This window comes from Branchiostoma lanceolatum, chromosome 9 (assembly GCF_035083965.1).
Source record: "Branchiostoma lanceolatum isolate klBraLanc5 chromosome 9, klBraLanc5.hap2, whole genome shotgun sequence".
In the NCBI taxonomy this organism is placed as follows: Eukaryota; Metazoa; Chordata; class Leptocardii; order Amphioxiformes; family Branchiostomatidae; genus Branchiostoma; species Branchiostoma lanceolatum.
This window is the reverse complement of record NC_089730.1, coordinates 14,434,153-14,453,392: the sequence shown is the minus strand read 5'-3', so window position 1 is coordinate 14,453,392 and position 19,240 is coordinate 14,434,153. Positions and strand designations below refer to the sequence as shown.

Genomic DNA, 19,240 nt, shown 5'->3' with positions numbered 1-19,240 from the left:
CACGTGTTTCCAAGCACACTCAGAGCACACTCACGGAAATAAATCTCTGAATTCTTATCCTGTTGTAGAGTTTGAATTCTCTTTATATATTGCTTACCTGGATGTCTAACCTTCACAAACACACACTCAGAGTATGCTCAGAAAACTCAGAGCACACTCAGAATGTGCTTGCAGTATACTCGGAGCACACTCCAAGTATGCTTGGAAGTGCATGTGTAAACCCAGCCTTAGTTTCAGAGACTGCAATAACTTGTATATGATTAGCAGATACTTGGAGAAATTCTAGACAGAGAAAATTTACAAACAACATCTTTTAAAGTGAGTATGGTGCTCATACCTGTGTGGAGGACGTGAAGGTTTCCAGTCATCTTTCTGCCTTGGAAGGAGGTCCAAGCTCTGGCTAAGACTCTGGCTAAGACGTCTCTCCAAGGAAACTGCAGCTAGACCAGTCTTAGAGGGACTCCCCTGTTCAAGAAACAGCAAAAGAAATAGAGTGACTTCTTTTCTGTGCCTCACAAAATGAATTGTAAAAGCAACAACCAAAAATGCTGTTACCATTTGACTTTTGAATCTTTTTGATTGTTTCCTCTTAGAAAGGAATTGTGTTAATATGAAATAATGCTAGGATCACTGACACTTATAATGTTGTCTGCATAGCGTGACGTCACAGAAGCAGTGGATGGTTCATTCCTTGAAAAAGACTGTAGCTGTTCAGTCGAAAATTTGGGTAAATCCAATTTATTGTGTTGGCTTTTACAGTTTAAACTCCATTCAGGACACTTATAATGAACTTCCTTACAATCTGAGGGACCATGGTAAGGGATCGCTGTCTGGAACGTTTCCTCTGTCTTTCCTCTCGTGCCGTATTCTTCTTCACCTTCCCAGTGTAGGCATCTCTCTTGGACTGTGAACGACACAAAACACGAAAGCTGAACTTCAGTGAAAAGTTATCACTCTTCAATATCAAGATGAAGAGACACAGCCTTTAATACAAGAGTTGCCAGTTGGTTGCTGGAACTACATTTAAAAACATGAGGTCAAAAACACGAAGACCAAGCATTATATGTGAAAATAGTTCCTTTGGCCTAGAAAAATACAGTACTTAAAGTATGTGCAACTGGCAGTGTGTCAGGGCATTTTGCCAGCTTCTAGCGATCACAAAAACAGACAGAACTACCGAAACATTCATACTCTTTTTATCTGTATACAAGTATCATTGAAAGTCTCATCTAATCCTCATTTTTGCAACTGACTGTGGGGTCGGGTGTTTTGAAATGTAGAAATTAAGAGGGACTTAGCAGTAAACATTTCACATGTACGTATATTTAGCATCTCAGTAAAACAATGTCCTAATGATGCGGGAGTGCTGAAAATAAATACAAAGTGTACATATTGACAGCATAGCTGCTGATGGGGTGACTGACCTGAAGTCCATTGACCCATCGCATGGTGCTCTCATGGCTCTCTGCTGTAAATACATGCTCCTTTCCACCAATGCTGTACAACACAAGATAAAAATGTTGTTACATTTTGATACAAGAAAATGAACTGATTAAGTCACACCAACTTTATATCTTGGTTCACCAGCTTTAAAAATAATGCTAGATTGGAATATGGAAATAATTCTGACTGAAAAAAGTCTGTATCACACAGTAACAGAGAATGAATGCTGTCATGTTTGCCTCTCTCAGTCCTCTATTTTTTTCTTGGCCTGTTGCCGAAATTCTACTTTTAAATGTCTAAAAACCAAGAAAATAACTTTACGTACATTTAACTTAAAGCTTGTAAATGTAGATCAAAAATTGGTACCTAGCAAAAGGATAATAAGAATTAAACAAGACTCACTTGAGCACAAACTGATTTTTGTTGTCCAGCTTGAAGGAGATGGCAGCGTGGGTTATGTCAATAGACCCAGATGGAGGGTGGGTCAGCGCAACAGACTCTGTCTTGTAGTACAACAGCTGACACTTGCTTTCGTCAAATACATACCTGTAAGTAAAACAAGAAGGGATAAATAAAGCCTTACGATTCTACTAATTCTCAGTGTTATAACAACAGATGATGATTCAGTATGATAAATATAGCCTCTTTTATATGAACATAGCATCACACTGCAATAACTGAAATGGCCCGAATGAATGGACATGGACCATGCGTCAACTTTCTTTTTGTGATGTTTTTTGTGGTACCATGTAACAATATGTGTTAGGGTCTATGTTTATAGATTCATTAGCCTAAGGACTTCAGTCATGCAACCTGTATCTCTGTTATACTTGGTCTCAGACCCTTGCATGCTAAGTACCTCTTTCCTCATGACTTCAATGAAAAGCTACCAGCAGGCCGATTTGAGTTTTTCATGAATTATAGGTTCAAGGGCTCAAACGAGCAAACAATCAATGAACTGATAGATGTCAGCTGTTAACAACCAAATTCAAGAAGTACTAGTATAGGGTCGTTGTGATACAATTGAATGGTATCAAGCCTACTTGATAATTTAAGCTCTTATTCATTGCTGAGTGAAAAAAACGGGTGTTCTGTCACGTTCGCCATCAGTCTGCACCACTGCAGGACTGGCAAGGTCAGTAGCATCAGTTGACACAAGGAGCCAGTGTTACAGGAAGAAACATGTGCCAAGGAAAAGAATGACCTTGGCCTTAAGAAGTCTTCTTGAACATTTCTAGAATACTCAGCATTTCTTCTGGGTCTCAAGCTGGATTTCTATCTAAATCAACACCTATGAACTGTCTTATCAAAAAACAAACAGTGCAAAACTCAGAAAATAAAAAGATATACGGTACTACAGTTTACGTGATCGAGGCAAACCATGATTGCCTTTGTCTGGCTTGAAAAGAAAAAAAAAAGTTAGATCAATAAGGGCCTCAAATCTGGTCCACATTGATAAAATCAATTGCAAAGATGATCAATACCTTTTAGTACCAATTGATTTCGCCAGGGAATGGGTTTTCTGCACGTAAAAATCTGAGGGAACAATAATGTTGCAAACTTTACGTATGAAAGATCTACATTTGATAATCACAATTGATCTGAATCAACAGGTTCTCACCAGTGTTTTCTCCTTCCCCGTAACTTCCCCAGGGTTCCACCAGCACGGTACTGGAGGTAGCCACATAGTGTCATCCAGTTCTCTGCCATTGTAGGCCTTAATATGATGCAACGGGAATATTGGTGGTCTTAGGCTTCGATGACATCCATTTCAGCGTTGCTCAATCCTTCTTGATGAGGATTTGTTGCAGAAGGTTCTCCATAGAGCTGACTGCATGGTTTTCTCTTTGAGATCTGAAAAGTAGGGAAAATGAAGATTCCACTTGAGTTCATAAACTGGGTTTTGGGCTACACAATCAAAGGTATTTTATCAGCCAACAGTTCAGTAATGAGTGAGTCTTTTACTCTTTAAAATGCCACTTTGTAACTTAACAGCAAGGATGCCTCCCAAACACCTGTTGTATTTACAAATTCAGTTCAAGAATTTTAAAACCATGGATGAATAGATTTTGAAACAGTGTTGTACTATCGTCAATGCTAAAACAGAAAGACTTACTATAAGAAGAAACAGACTTAATTCTCAAGAAAAAAAGAACACAACTCTCAACAACCCTCACACACCCAACTTATCTCACAACCAAAGTACTGCTGTTCCATGAATGAGCCCATAGCATGAAGGTTAACAACTCAGAAGCCAAATGACCAATGCCCAATGCTTCCCGATGAACAATGAACCTTTTTACACCTGGCCAGGGTGTTCTTGGACAACGACAGCTGATACCAAACTATCCAATCAGGTGGGAACGCAAACAAAGGGATTACTGGATAGGTGCTCAAGTGTAGGCTGGTCAGGTACTTTGTAATTCCACACCTTGAACACGCTCTAGATATGTGGCTACTGGGGCTAACAGTAGCAGAAAAGCAGCACTATAGATATACCATTTTTCTTATAATAACCACAGTTTACATGTATATCTAAGTACTGTCAATACTAGGCTAAAAAAAGGTTTGTTACTTAAAATTACTTCGGCCATCAATACATATGCTATGGTTTTTTTTTTTTTTTTTTGTTTTGCTTGACATTCATACAAACAATGCAGAAAAAAATTAACGTTACTAAGTCCATTTTTTTCTTGCAATTCATTTCTAAAGTTTGACAAGCCAATTGGTAGTTGCTGGATTTCAGCTTGATACGAAGTATTTGAAGAGATTGACGACAAAATTTAGTATCAAAATAACAACATAGTTACATGTAAATACATTACACCGAAATAATGTGCCGATAAAGGTACAGGCAAATTTACTAACAAAATACTATTATCTGAATGGTTTCAACTTGAAGTTCACTGCAAAGCTTAATGTTAGAATTCACATTGTATCTTCAAAGGCCTAAAGACTTACTGTATATGACTTTGACTTGATACACAGTTTGAAGAGATTATAGCAGGATAAATTTTCCCCATCAAACATAGAAGTTACATACCTTGGTGTGACGAGGAAATAACATGTTGTACTAGAAACGACTCTGCCTATAAGAAACCTCACACAATTCCACAGAGCTTTTAACTATAAGAGCTGTTCCAACCGAATCCAGCTTAGTATGGCTCTTACTTCCTTTCAACACAGCCATCTAGTTTTTGTCCGCTTCACATCTTGCGTCAACTAATGGGGAACTAATAACGTAATAATGATCGTACAGCCCACCAAACTGGTCAACACGAAGGCATTAGAGCCTTTAGGAGACACACGATGACGTCCAGAGTGCCCTGGTCCGCAAACAAATGTGCCGGAAAACATTCAGACCTCGCTGGAATTGTAGGAATGTCGAGTGGTGAAATGCCACACTGCAACCCTTGAGTTCGGAGCCAGGGGAATTAGATGTTCCACTTAAAGTAGAGCTTATATCTCTGAGTCTTAAGCTGGGGTTTGGTATCAGGTTAAAAAATTGTACATTGTATAAACTGAAATGTACCAGGCTCCGTTGATATTGGGTCCGAGTCCATTCAGATACCATGTGCAACATCAAATGTATCAACAAAACTTCCTCTTATATGTTTATTTGTATCCAGATATGACATCTACCACAACAAAACACAATTCCAAACAGACTAAAGCCGTAAAGGTGAAGTTGTACTATGACCTCCATGCATTAGGTTATTCATGAATCACATGATAGCTTACATCACATGTGTTGTTAGCAAATCACAACATGAAAAATATCATATTTATAATTTTTGTGAATATAAATAAAACTGGGATGAAACATCATACTCTTGACTTATTAACCTGCCCAAGTGATTTATACTTCACAGTCATAAAATAAAAGTGGCATGATACATGTAGTTTATTAGCCAATAAATCAGTACTAAAGGTCATGCACATATACACATTTCTAACCCTTAACTGGGTATGCCTAAACACCTCACCCGACCTCATCCGACCTCACCCGACCTCATCCGAGTCTAAAATGCAGTGTACACGGGGCATGGACACCATTTGACGTTCTGGATACGTTAAATATACAATTATGAATGCAAAACCAGCAGAAAACTCATTTACCCGTTTTTATAAGTTACTCCTCTCTAACGGGTGCCGCGAAACCCCCAAATGGTGCGTATTTGGGTTGAAAACCCCGCGGAGAATAGATCAACTTTGACTCGAAAAATCTCGTTTCTGACAAAAGTCTGATTCCTCTGAAGCACTGTAGAAGATTGGTTAACTTGTCACGATACCGGAGACACATTTATATGCTTGATCTGACCTATTTTGACTGCACTATTGACTTTATCCGTGACCATGATACTCAAAACTGCACGTATCACCCTTCTATCTTGGAAACGAGCGGAGTAACTTACAAAAACTGGCAAATACTTGGAGTTTGCTGCTTGTTTTGCATTTATAATTGCATATTTAACATATCCAAAACGTCAAATAATGTCCCTGCCCCATGTACACTGCATTTTAGACTTGGATGAGGTCGGGTGAGGTCGGATGAGGTCGGGTGAGGTGTTTAGGCATACCGCCCTTAACTGTTGCAGTGTGACAAACTTCCAGTTCCAGAATGTTTGTAAATGCTTGCATGATTTATATACAGACGAAGCCACTTAATTGCACCTCGGATAAACGCACCTTCCATTTAATTGCACCAAATCCCAATATCCAAAACCGATTCCCATTCACTGCATTGTTAGTGACTCCGCATATCTGCACTGTGCATGGTCACCAATGCCGGATAACTGCACCATTTTTTTTTCAAAAATCCTCGACAAGTTAACTGAAAAGGTGCGCTAAAATCGGCAAACGCGGTACAAATGAGCCGATACCTGTCGGTGTAAAGGTGCAATACCGCCAATATGTTTAAAACTGTTTTGAGTAAGAAAAGAAGGTGGTCTCCATTGACAGTTACGTTGATAGGAATCCTATGGGAGGTCCCGGGCGGGTCACCCGTAATCAGTAACCAAGTTTTAGTTTCAATTCCTAGTTTCATGGCGGTACATGATTTATGTAAATCGACAACTGCACTCTACGTAATGTAACACAGAAACTGTTATCCCATGAGTGGCATGACGATGTTTCAGAATGCCTCCCCTGTAACATTACGTGTGTTGTAATGCGGTAGATCGCATGGAAAAATGAGAGAATGCAAAATCTTTTAAAACAGGTTCTTAGTCATTTCTTTTTTTCAGCAATGGGTCAATAGATAAAGTTAATAACTGAATAATTTCGTCTGTTTTCTTTGTGCTAGTGTTTCTGACTAACAATACACCCCTTCGCCCATGGTGGTGCGGTCCAGCTGGGTATTTCGCATAATTGCACCAGCCGGATAATTGCACCAAAAACACTGACAAATGGGTGGTGCAGTTAAGCGGATTCTACTGTACTATGGAATTAGATTTTATCAGATTCTGCAGTTTTTAAACTGAAATGTTGCCACTTTTAACAGCAGTTCACCAAGGTACTAGCCTGTACCAGTTGGAAGGTGGAAGAGGAAGTTAGACCCCTAGTGTGCTCTGTACACTGTTTGTATTTGCTGCCAGTGGGGGTCATGTACAGTGTTCTGTTTGGTCATGGCTGTCAACACTCCCCGGATATCATCAATCAAAGGTCTAATCACAGCCAGGATGTCCACTGGTGCAGGCTAGGATAGCCATATGTATCTATCTTAAGTAGGGCTCTAGCCAGCTCAATTGTTTTTTCCCTCATTGTAATCCGCATTGACAGGAAAAAAATCCAAAAAAATACTTTTATTCGTCATCATGTACATGAAGTATGGATTTCTGTCATTGTCATGCAGCAAACTTCTGTCAAATGACAGAATGATGAGGCTCTGGCTAGACCTATATTCTATGAGTTTATACTTAGTATACTTTTGCCATCACTGTGGTTATAGCCTATGGTTCAAGTGGACAGTCCTATCGCAGGGGGAAAACCATATTAATTTCTGCTTATTCTACCGGCTCCTATATTGTTTTACAAGTTATTAATACATGTACATGTAGGATAATGTTTCTACAACCAAGACAGTGACTGTAGCTATGTTGTTTGTTGTACAATTTCTATTTCATGTTCTGCTGGTTTCTGAGTTAACAGATTACAAAATTGTACCTTTGTGGGCGATTTCAATTAGCTCTTTCTTTCTTGGACAGTACATGTCAGGTAGCACAAAAGAAACAGACCAACAAACAAACAATTTATCTTCACAAACGGTTGCATTGTGACAAGTTGTTGTTCCTGAGTTCACAGGTTACCTTTGTGGGTCATCCCAATCAGCTCTTTCATTTCTTAGACAGGTGACAATTATTTAGAAATAAACAAACAAATTATCTTCAATACATGTATCAAAAAATGACTAAGTGTTGAATCCTGTCTTGTAATAACATTCATCCCTTCAAGATTGAAGAAAGCCTAAAGTATCATGCAAAATGTCCAAAGGTTGGAGCACAAATGTCATTCAGTTGAAGTGAAACTTACTTCTGAAGTCAACCTGCTATGTAACTTTCTTAAGGGAACTTTTTATTTGCACACATACTCACCCCAACCTTTTCTACTCCAATACTTCGTAAATAACTTGCCTATAAATAGAAAGTCTGGTCTCTGGAACGGTAAACAAAGATAAGATGTGTATACAACCCCTGAATACAGTGTGCAATTGTTTCTTGAACATTCTAAACTAATGTAGGTGTGCCAAAGTGCCCTCCATAAGGGGACCCATTGTCCCCAGTACCCTACTTGGGTTACAGATCATATGGTCTCATCAGCCAGTGAAAGTTTCCTTCACACTGACAGATAAGGTTGTTTTTATCCTGGGCTTTGCAAAGGGGGGAGAGACAACATGGGAGGATCTGACAGGGCTGTACCAAGAATAACCTGGCAGAGAAAACAAGCGATCGGGTTACGTGAACTGGGAGGGGTGAGGGCACATCAACTTACAGCCTGTGCAGCCACTGCTTATGGGGGTCTGCATGGGGAAGGGGGGGGCTTCTTCTTCAAGTCAACATTAACATTCAAATGAAAGTTCATCTGTGATTATAATTGACACTAATCATTTCATATGCTGTTTCCGTACACATTTTAGTAATGCGCTTATCACCTAGCTTGCGTTCAGTTACCTGAAGTCAACCTACTACTACTAGTACACATGTGTAACTTGTATTATAAGAAAACAAGTTGAAGTAACTATGATATGTCCTTAAAGGTTAGACATCCAGGTAATAAGATATGTACCAAATAGCAGTTTCTCAAGCTGGATATGATTTTGGAACTAATTTTGAAGTACCTATGAGTTTTTCTGAAGGGCTATGAAAAATAAACTTATGTCATGACATAGTCTGTTCAGGAATTTTTGACATTCTATTGCAATACAAATTACCGTCCAATACATACATTTGTACAATGTCTATATTACATCTTAACAAGTTAAAACAATGTCAAGCATGAAATATTGAATTACCAATGGGAAAAATACCCATTACCCCAAAAATCTGAGTCTTCTTTATGGCTTGTCCTTTAAATAGACACCAAGACCAGTCTAGACTACATCATGGTTAGTCCAAGTATTTGACAAGGTAAATACAGTATTGCTCTCGGTCACCTGGGACCATGTAAACATCCTGGTAAGTACAGTCGAAGGTCTACAAAAATCAATTCTCACCCCTGCTACTTGGACATTTTAATCTCTTGAACTTCTTCACTCTATAAACAATTAAATTTTACAGATCATATTACATTTTTATGATCGGCCAATTCTTTTGGTACAATGTCTTTATCTATCACCCCTTTTTGCCACTTGTAACTTCAGTATACAATCCATTCAACCATTCAAGTATTATCGTATGTGAATTGTCAGTATGATAAAAACTTAACAGCATTTTGTCCATTTTTTTGTTTGCTTTCTGGCATATTTCACTGTTAAACTAGTAAATTCTATTTTACTAGTCATTTATTTAACCGTTACATGAAAAAAGCATGAGTGATATAAATAACTCCAGATAATACTACAGGACAACATATTAATATTTCCAACTACAGGTGTAGCTTAGGTACAGATTAATGTTAAAATTGTGTCAATAAACTTTATCCACTTACTGATATTTCGGGAAAAAATGTAATAAAGGCTACAATTTGCATGATAAACCCTTTATGTACCCTCCCTTTACCAAGACCAGAAAGACCTCCATATATATCAATAACTAAATTTTTCAAACTCCGTTGCAGAAACATATCAGTGCTACGATCTCAGAAAATCGATCTTATTGCTTACGTTTATAAAGCACGTTTCTCAAACAGTCGCACGAGTGTTCCCTTTGCTATGTAAACACAAGAACCCCACGCCCCCCTCCCCACCATTTCAGTTCACTTCCGACTGGATTCAAGCCATCTTTTCGCCAAAACCAAGCTAGCTTAACTCTCTAAAATCAAACCCAGACTCTTAGACAAACATCGCCTACCTCAGAACTTGTACACGTCTCTGAAAAGTGGCGCTGAGGGTGGAAAACACGAGAAACGAGACGACAACACTTCAGCCAGTCTTGAGAAACAGCGCCATGTTGGTTGTTGATTCTGGGAACATCCGGGCACTCCGCTGGGGGAAGTGAGAAAGTTTCGGACAACAGGTGCATGGAGGCTATGTTAGGGGTTTGGCTGGATGCCACCTATGAGTTTTTTCGTAGTGATTGCTTCACATCACTAGTGTTTAGCGTAGAAACCGTGCTAAAGAAAGGATAGTACAGTATCACCATATGCTTCGAATAAAAAGAATTAAAAATGCCGTGGAAAATCGTTGCCTGGTTTCCTTGTGTCTGCAAGATGTAACGGTAACGGTACAGTTAGTTGCAAAATCTGATACTATAAGTGATACATGTAGGTCCCCCAATGGCTTCAGTACGTCTACAAATCTTTCTGTAGACTTTATTCATATCAGATACAAATTGTAGACCACAGCTAACGTTACATGTTGATATGGCATAGAGAGCATTGTCTAGATTCGTCGATTAACACTGTGAAAGTGAAAGTTACAAATACTAAAGGACGTCGATTCTTTATCAAAATGAAATCATAGCATGCTTCTCTAGAGTTATTACATTAGAAAACCATGTTCCAGAATGCTTTCTAAGTTCATTTGAGCCGAAACGCGTAACAATCGCACATTCGTAATACATCCAATCAGATTCTAGAACACATCTTTGCTAACCTTGACAACAGTTGAGACAAACGTTGGTCCAGGGCGCACGGAGACAATTTTGTTCCGTACGTTATCCACGTTTTTCTGAAGTGAACTGTAACTTTCCCGCGTAAAACATGGGAAAGTCTGGACGAAAGAAGAAGTTCGGGGCGCGGTGGGCGCAGAGCGCTTACGGCAGGGCGAAAAAAGAGCGGGAACGCGCGCCACCTATCGATTTGCCTGGTCAAGCAGAGGGAGTTCAGGAGCCAGGTGAGGAACACTGAAGTTTACCTTGAACTCTAACTAAAGACTGGTAGATTTCTAATCAACCTGGACAAGTTCTATCAGATATCACACTGTAGGTAATAGATACCAACACGAAGCGTCTATATTTACCGATTTCTTCGTAGATATCTCATTATCTAACCCAGGTATTTGGAAAAGTTTAAACTTTCTCGAACACACACACACACACACACACACACACACACACACACACACACACACACACACTCACACACACACACACACATACACACACACACATTAACCATTGGGTGTATAATAGGAGTAGTTGAGACACAGAGAATAGAGCTTAATTACAGTTGAATATAACCAAATTCACAAGAGAACATCGAGAACATTTACATGTAAGTTTACGATCAAGTAACAAATCAAAACATTTTCGCACTGTCTTGTAAAATGATGATGAAATTGACGATGTTTTCTCTTACAGTTCCAACTCTTGCAGACCAGACCAGCAACCAACCTACACATTCACAAGGAGACAGTTCTGTCTCTGCGGTAAGTCTTTTATCACTTTGGTATTTTAAAGGGTTAAAGATAACAGCAAAATGCTCCAACAATGTTCTTAACGTACTTTTAGGCCGTTAACTTTATTTGCTGTGATACCAGAGACAAGCTTTTTACGATTACAATTTGTGTAGAACATTCTTTAGATAGCTTTTAAACGTTTTCTCCTTAAGTAGTCCTTATCCATTTGCCAAGATTGTAAAACAAAGATTGTACAGAAATGTGTCATATTGTCAAATATCTCTTTACAGATTGTACACGTTCATTCTGTCCCAAAAGTCACATTTGTCCTTCCGATAGTCCTGTATCAAGGTAGTGTGGGGGGTACTGAAGTTCAGGCAAGTAAAGTTTCCTTCTTGGCTGTACTTGGGCCAAGTCGTTGCCATTGGCATCATCGTCCCGGTAGTTCCGGCGGCTTCTCGGCTAGGTTTGTTCGGGTCCCCGGTGTGCGCGAAGTTGCCGTAGTAGTACGCTATGCTGTCCGCCATTACCTGTTCCTCAGCGGTCATGGTCATGTTGGTCACCGGTAGCTTTGTCGTCTGAAACACGAAGGGCAGGTCTTCGGCATGGCACACGTGTCCGTTACAATTCTTCTGATAGTCCCACAAGTGTGGGAAGGACCAGACGTGATCGAACAGATAGAGCCAGACGTCGGTGTCTCCACTTCTTATGGCGCTCCGAATGACGTTACGAGTCGAGCATTTGAAGACCCAATCCGTGGTGAGAGTGGACATAAGAGGGCGGTAGTCGGAAGAGGTTTCGTCGGCAGGATACTCTTTAGCAACCTCTGCTGCCTTTAGATGGACGAATGCAGCATAAACTTCATACAACGTTTCCCTAGTCGTCACCGGCTTGTCGTAAAGGGAGTAGATAAATAATACGGCTTCTTCCAAGGTAGTTCCTATGATGAACGGTTTGGGCTGAAAATGTCCTTTGGCAAAACTGTCCACTGTAGCAGCTGGCACTATGTTACCGTCAACCGTGGGTCCCCACTTCATTGCCGCCTCTAGTGGGCGGTACGGATCCGAATAGAACGTCCCCATTCTATTTAACCCTGCCTGAAGAGCGCTTGAATTTTTGGAACGAAGACATTTCATGTCCCCATGCGAACAGTCCAGTTTCTCAGCGAGGTGTTCGCCGAGTCGAAGCGCCTCCCAGCGACTTTTATGAGGAATGGTAAAAGGCACGCTCAGCATGATGGCTTGTTGGAATAAGTCGGTAAACTTCGGATTGATCAGAAGTGTGGCCACGGAATCTGACCCCGCGCTCTGTCCGAAAACGGTCACACGGTTTTTGTCACCGCCGAAACTCCCGATGTTTTCCTTGACCCACCGTAAAGCTGCGACCTGGTCAAGCAGGCCATAGTTGCCCGTTGCGGCGTCTTCTCCTTGACCAGCCACCAGGAAGCCAAACGCTGCCAGTCTGTAGTTGGTGGTCACCACGATAGTGTTGGTCTTGTTAGCTAAGAACCGTCCGTCGTAGAGGTAGGCAGAGCCGCTCCCCTTTTCGTATTGTCCACCGTGAATCCAGAACAGAATGGGCAGTTTGGCAGCGGTAGAGTTAAGGATTTCCCGTGGACCAAAGACGTTGAGATAGAGGCAGTCTTCACTCACTTTTCTATCCCGTGGACATTGGAAATCGGAATCACTGTCGTCCGGGAAGCAACGGCCTTGGTAACAGCCAGGGCCCGGTACGGTCCCGTCGCGAACGTTGGGCGCCCAGGACCGGTTGTACTGCCGCGGCGGCCTCCAGCGGAATTCTCCCACCGGTGGCTCTCCGAACGGGAGACCGAAGAAGACAACCCCTTCCTCCACATACATCCCTCTCACGGCTCCGTACTGGGTGTGAACAACCGGCTCATCTTCCTCAATGGGAAACGCCGTGCAACCGACTGTTAGAAGAGACAGGTGAAGAATCACCACCACCGATGCCATGACTGATGACTCACTTAGTGATCAACTCTGACCAGGAGTACATCGATCAGCAAACACAAAATCACCTTATCAAGCCCAGTCACATGTTGTTTGATGTATGGTCACAATTTAACGTGGTTTGACACGCTGAGAGTGTGCTACTTTAACCGTTTAGGCCTTGTTGATTTGATTATATGGACGACATCCTCTGGGAACCCCAAAACTGGTGCGAGCGTGCGAATAAAAAAAGTTGCCTTCAAATGATTTGTAACATCATCTGTCACATTACATTTACACAATGCACCATAATAACTGCCTCCTAATGTTGAGCTTACTGTTCTGCTATTCTTGTGACAATGGTTCATTGAAGTCGTACGGTGGTTTCTGAACTCATTTGTCTGACTTTTTTTTTCCATTTCGTAAAACGTGATGGTTAAGATACTGGTTTTCTAGTAATCTGAAACAAGTGATAGTAACAGTTTCAGTTCTTTACAGAGTGCATGGCACGTAATGATACATTTCTTCATTATAGTACACAATACAGTTGACGCTACACTGAACGTTCCAAGAGATGCGGTACACACTGTTGAGTTAGTACTGTGGACTAGCAAGCACGTCAGCAGAACGTAAGCGTTTAAGGTCGTGTTCGCGTATTTAAGATTAAAATTTCGTAGATAGGTTCATATAGTTGTGTCCAAAGACATATCTTATGCAACGGCTGTTACGTTGACCTAAGAGAACAAAAGAGATTCGGCAGCTATAATAGATTTCAATAGAAGGCTAATTACCGTATACGCATCACGTTCTGCCGACGTGCTGGACTAGCTATGCCATGCATCATTCAATCTTTACTCTGACTTACGAATGGGGATATTTAATCAAACATTCACAGGAGACGACCTGTGACGTCACGAATAGGCGTCCAGATGACCTGAATAACCTGTCGTCAAACGATGGGGACACGGAGATTGGATCAGACAGCTTCACGGCAGTGGACGACAAGACACCGTCAACTCAGGACACGACCTGCCACGTCACAAATAGACGTTCAGATGACCTGAATGACCTGTCGTCTAAGGATGGGGACACAGGGAGTGGATCAGACAGCTCTGCGGCAGTGGACGAGAAGACACCGTCAACTCCGCGAACACCGGTGCCCGATCCGTGGTCGGAAACTTCCTCCAGTGAACCAAGCGACGCCCTCAGCCTCTGGTACAAGAAATATCTCAGTCAGCAAGAGCCTCTACCGAGTCCGGTGGCCAAAGTAGAAAATCTGACAGACTTAATTCAGTTTCTGTCAGATCTTAGCAACCAGGACTCCGACGGCGGTAGCAAAATCAGCCAACCAATCTCAAGCCAAGTCCAAGTTTCATTGAAACATTCGGCATCTACAGTTCCGTCCAATGTCACGTCACCCAAAGAGAAGAAAGATCATCTTCAGACCACGTCACTGCTTTCTGTACCTTCAGCGACTCCAATCTCCCTCCCACAAGACGACAACGCCGACAGTATCGTCTTGAGGCTATGTCGAAAATCGTCATCAACTGACGAAGGGGAGGAGCGCGCATGCTCAGTAGGCTTTGAGAAGAAAAAAGAGTGCGAAGTTGTCACCAAGACGGACAGCGCGTCCGATTCTCGCAGATTCAAGCACAGAGAGGATCCAAAGATGTGTCGTTGGACACGATCGAGCCCAAGTCCTGAGCGACCAAAGCCAATGCAACGCACAGCTAGCGGCTTTGGCCTTTGCCCAGTATTTTATAGAAGTAGAAGCAGTGGGTCAGAGAGCGCGACGGAACCAACGCCACCAAGAGCCGACTCGTCGCCACGCACCACCAGGCAGCGACATTGGGAGCAGAGGAAGACATATAAAGGGGCAAACTCTCCTCTGACAACTCGCGAAGTTCGCAGGCGCAAGGCCAGAGGGAAAACACCGGTGAACCCAGAAACCCCATGGCACAACAAGTTGTACTGGAAAACCTCGGACGAATCTGAAGCGTCCAACAGTGACGGTTCCTGGAGCAACAGTGGCTACGAAACGCCAGTCAACAAATGGGAACGTCCAAGCCGGTCACTCAGCTACAACGCCGGTGGGAGTTGGAGCACAACTGCGTACGGCAAAACACTCGAGGAGCTGTGCAGATCACCGTCACCACCCTCATCCCCAACCCCGCCGCCGCCGATACCGAGACACCTGAGGCCATACTTCGCCGGCAGAGTGATACCACCGAGCCCACCTCCACCGAGCAGCCCGATGTCCCCTCGCCATCCAAAGTACCCACTGCGCCACGGTGTCGGTGACAAGACCAAGCTCACGTCGTTCCCCATCGCGCCCGATGCTGTACTAGGCTGGCCCGGGCCCGAGAAAGGACCGCTACCGTCCACATCTATCTACCCTGACTGTCGGATCAGCAAGTTCGAAGGGTTCTCAACAGAGTCGGATGAAGAACAGACAGCAACACCCAAGAGGGTCAAAAGCGAGGTCAAGAAGGTCAGGCAAAAGAGAAAGCCGGTAAAGAGATTAAAGAAGGGGGTAAAGGCTCCTGAGTACATCTGGGAAAAGACGGTGTTTATCGGGCGTGGGCATGGCATTCGGTACTTGGAGTCATCATCGCCCGGGAAAGACGACCAACCGAAGACGGCGGGCGTTGTGCGCAGATCGGTGTATCATTCCTGGACACCGCCACACACAAATGGCAAACGCGCTGCTCTTACTTCTGAGGATGTGAAAGGGGTTGTGCCAGGGGCCGGCACTCCTCCCACAGGCAACCTCAGCAGTCCCAGCCATCCTGACCACGGGGACGACACGGCGCCCTCTCCATGTGACTCGGCCAAAGCTGATCGTCCTAAAGAAGAATCTCCAGTGCACCACATCCCCTTACCTTCTGCTGCCGTGCCGAACACCCCATCGCCAGCACGGGTTGACGTCTCTTCAAACGTCGTTGCATGTGATCCTCGGCTGCAAGAGCATGTGCACGGGGGACGCACTTCTCCTACATACAGCCTCAACCCTCCTAGCCACACTGGCCAAGGGGAGGACAGGAAAGAGCACATGGTCACGACACCCTCTCTATGTGACTCGGACAAAGCCGACCGTCCTAAAGAATCACTAGTGCACCACACTCCTTTGCCTTCTGCTGCTGTAACGAACCTCCCACCGCCAGCATGGGTTGATGACTCTTCAAACGTCGTTTTGTATAATAAAGGTCCTCGGCTGCAAGGGCATGTACACAGGGGGCGCACTCTTCCAACAGACAACCTCAACCCTCCAAGCCATACTGGCCAAGGGGAGGACAGGAAAGAGCACACGGTCACGACACCCTCTCCATGTGACTCAGGCAAAGTCGACCGTCCTAAAGACGAATCCCCAATGCACTACAGTTCTGTGCAATTGCTTTTTGCTGCCGTACCGAATACCACATCGCCAGCACAGGTTGAAGCCTCTACAAACGTCGTTGTATGCGGTTCTCTGCTGCAAGGGGATGTGCACGGGGGTCGCACTCCTCCAACATACAACCCCAGCAGTCCCAGCCATCCTGGCCAAGGGAACGACAGAAGAGAGCGTGCAGCCACGACACTGTCCCCATGCGACTCCGGCGAAGCTGATCGTCGTGAAGAAGAATCTTCACCTTCTGCTATTGTACCGAACACCGCATTGCCAGCACGAGTTGAAGCGTCTACAAACATCGTTGCCTACGGTCCTCTCCCGCAGGCTATCGACGCATGTGATACGCAGGCAGCATGGGAAACAGGAAGCAAGACGCCGTCAGCTCCTCGCACACCGGTGCCCGATCCGTGGTCGGAAACTTCCTCAAGTGAGCCAAGCGACGCTCTTAGCCTCTGGTTCAAGAAGTATCTCAGTCAGCAAGAGCCTGTACCAAATCCGGTAGCCAAAGCAGCAAATCCGACAGACTTCACTCAGTTTCTGTCAGGCGTTACCAACCAGTGCTCTGGCGGGGGTAGCCAAAGCAGCCAACCCTTCTCAAGCCAAGTCCAACTTAACCTGAAACAGTCGGCATCTACAAGCAGCGACAGCGATGCCTCCACAAGTTCTTCGGAGGGAAGCCATGCGTCTTCAGAAGAAAGCCAAACGTCTGGCAGCAACAGCGCAAGCTCGGACAGCCACACATATAAGAAGAAACGCAAGTATGAGAGCGAAGAATCGTCTTGCCCGTATCGCCACTTTTCAAGCAGTGATCAGCAAAGCAGAAGCAACACGAGACCAAGATTCTACAGTCGCTCCTCTCCTACCCACAAGAGAAGACGTCACGACGACACATCGGGGTCCAGTATGACGGCGTCGACCTACGTCACATCCGGCAGTGACAGCAACACAGGAACGTCAAGCAGATCTGAAGGATCATCTCTCAACACGGGAAGTCGCCACAGCAGTAACAGCAATGGGGCAAGCAGTAATAGTTGTGCGACGAGCAGTTGCCTGAAGAGGAAAGCAGACGACAGCTCCCCGAATCCAAAGAGATTCCGGAAAGATGACAACAGTGGGCGCAGCGGGTCCGACAATAGCAGCTGTCCCTCAGAGAGTGACAGCAGAAGCAGCCACAGCCAGGGCAGCGGGAACAGCAAGTGCGGCCATAATAAGGATAGTAGAGACAGCACGAGCAGCCACAGCAAGGGTAGCAGAAAGAACAGGAGAAACCACAGCAAGACCAGGAGCAGCAGAAACAACAGGGATTGCAACGACAATAGCAGCCACAGCGAGAACAGCAATAACATGAGGAGCAGCAACAACAGGGACAGCAACGACAATAGCAGCCACAGTGAGAACAGCAACAGCAGGAGCAGCAGCCGAAACTTTAGCAACAACTCAGACAACACGGATGACAGCACAAACACCTACATGACAGCATTCGGCTGAACCACACACTTGATCCAAAGGGGCTTTTCAGCGTCAACTTCGAAAGTCACACAGTGAGAACGGCAACGGGGCTTTATAGCCGTTCTATCTGTTGGGACTTGAAGAAGCAAACACCTGAACAAAAATCATGTCAGTCTAGTAAAACAACGATGCAAAGGGAAGAACTCGGATTCTTTGCAACAGAAAACCGTACGATGAATGCAAGATGTCGCTAGTGTTGGAAACTGATGTTAGTGTGCTGAGGGACAACAACAATGCACAACGCAGTACGCTCTTATAAACGACTCAACTTTTCAAAGGAACGTCGGAAACTGTTCCTTGTATCTCAAATCACCCGTTGATGGCGAAACTTCCGGCCTGACAGGAATGATTTGTGACAGGCTGTCTGTCTCGGGCTGCAGTGAAGGAAGAGGAGAAGTAGAGAGTTGTCGATGGAGACAAACATTCGGAGTAAGAATTTTAAATCATCAGTCCTCAGAGTGAACTGTGGAGAAAAAGCAGTGCTGCATACTCAGACCAATCGTGGCTGTCAAACATGCGAACTTATCCTAGCTTAAGGATAAGGTGTGGAACAGATATAGGCGGGTGCCTGATTAATATCAATAAAAAAGCATCGAGTCATGTGGCTGGACGGACGAAGGAACCCAATCGTTAGGAGTCTGGGCCATGAAAACCTGTCTAACATCACGGATAGCCATAAGGACTCTGAAAATGCAGGACAGTGATGGCAGGAAGGAAGATTCGTGCCCATGGTAAGAAAGTCATACAATCTTTTAGGGTCTTCATCGAGTGGGAGGGTGTTGGTGATGTGGCCTGGCCACGTGTTTGAAGTATTGCGTGTAGTATTATTAATCTGCATTACATATAATGCTGTTAGTCTGACATGTTGCGATAAGTATGGTAAAGTCATGAAACATCTATTCGTAAATATATTTCTGTTCTTATCACTTGTATTTCATGCATGTATATCGTGGTGAC

At 43.7% G+C, this 19,240-nt stretch overlaps 3 protein-coding genes across 6 annotated transcripts in view; 1 reads left to right on the top strand and 2 right to left on the bottom strand.

Annotated features, from left to right (window-relative positions):
* Positions 1 to 10,071, bottom strand: part of LOC136441847 (TBC1 domain family member 2B-like) — a 32,479-nt gene extending 22,408 nt beyond the window's left edge. For 3 of the 4 annotated variants that reach the window (XR_010756936.1, XM_066438369.1, XM_066438371.1), the window contains exons 1-6: positions 9,951 to 10,071; positions 3,065 to 3,297; positions 1,846 to 1,989; positions 1,425 to 1,497; positions 800 to 904; positions 338 to 465 (exon numbers count right to left, since the gene is read on the bottom strand). Coding sequence is in view for 3 of the 4 variants with exons in the window: in XM_066438369.1 (XP_066294466.1) it covers positions 338 to 465; positions 800 to 904; positions 1,425 to 1,497; positions 1,846 to 1,989; positions 3,065 to 3,153 (539 nt within the window). In the remaining variant the exon portion in view is untranslated. Of the gene's footprint in view, positions 1 to 337; positions 466 to 799; positions 905 to 1,424; positions 1,498 to 1,845; positions 1,990 to 3,064; positions 3,298 to 4,486; positions 4,766 to 9,950 lie in introns of those variants that run through there. The other variant, XM_066438370.1, reaches the window with a different exon arrangement.
* A 1,650-nt stretch (positions 10,072 to 11,721) lies between these two features.
* On the bottom strand, positions 11,722 to 13,410 carry LOC136442621 (crystal protein-like). Its single transcript, XM_066439566.1, has one exon. The coding sequence runs from the start codon at positions 13,408 to 13,410 to the stop codon at positions 11,722 to 11,724; it is 1,689 nt and encodes a 562-aa protein (XP_066295663.1).
* Positions 13,411 to 14,221: 811 nt separating this feature from the next.
* Positions 14,222 to 18,262, top strand: LOC136442620 (serine-rich adhesin for platelets-like). Its single transcript, XM_066439565.1, has one exon. The coding sequence runs from the start codon at positions 14,222 to 14,224 to the stop codon at positions 18,260 to 18,262; it is 4,041 nt and encodes a 1,346-aa protein (XP_066295662.1).
* The last annotated feature ends 978 nt before the right edge of the window (positions 18,263 to 19,240 follow it).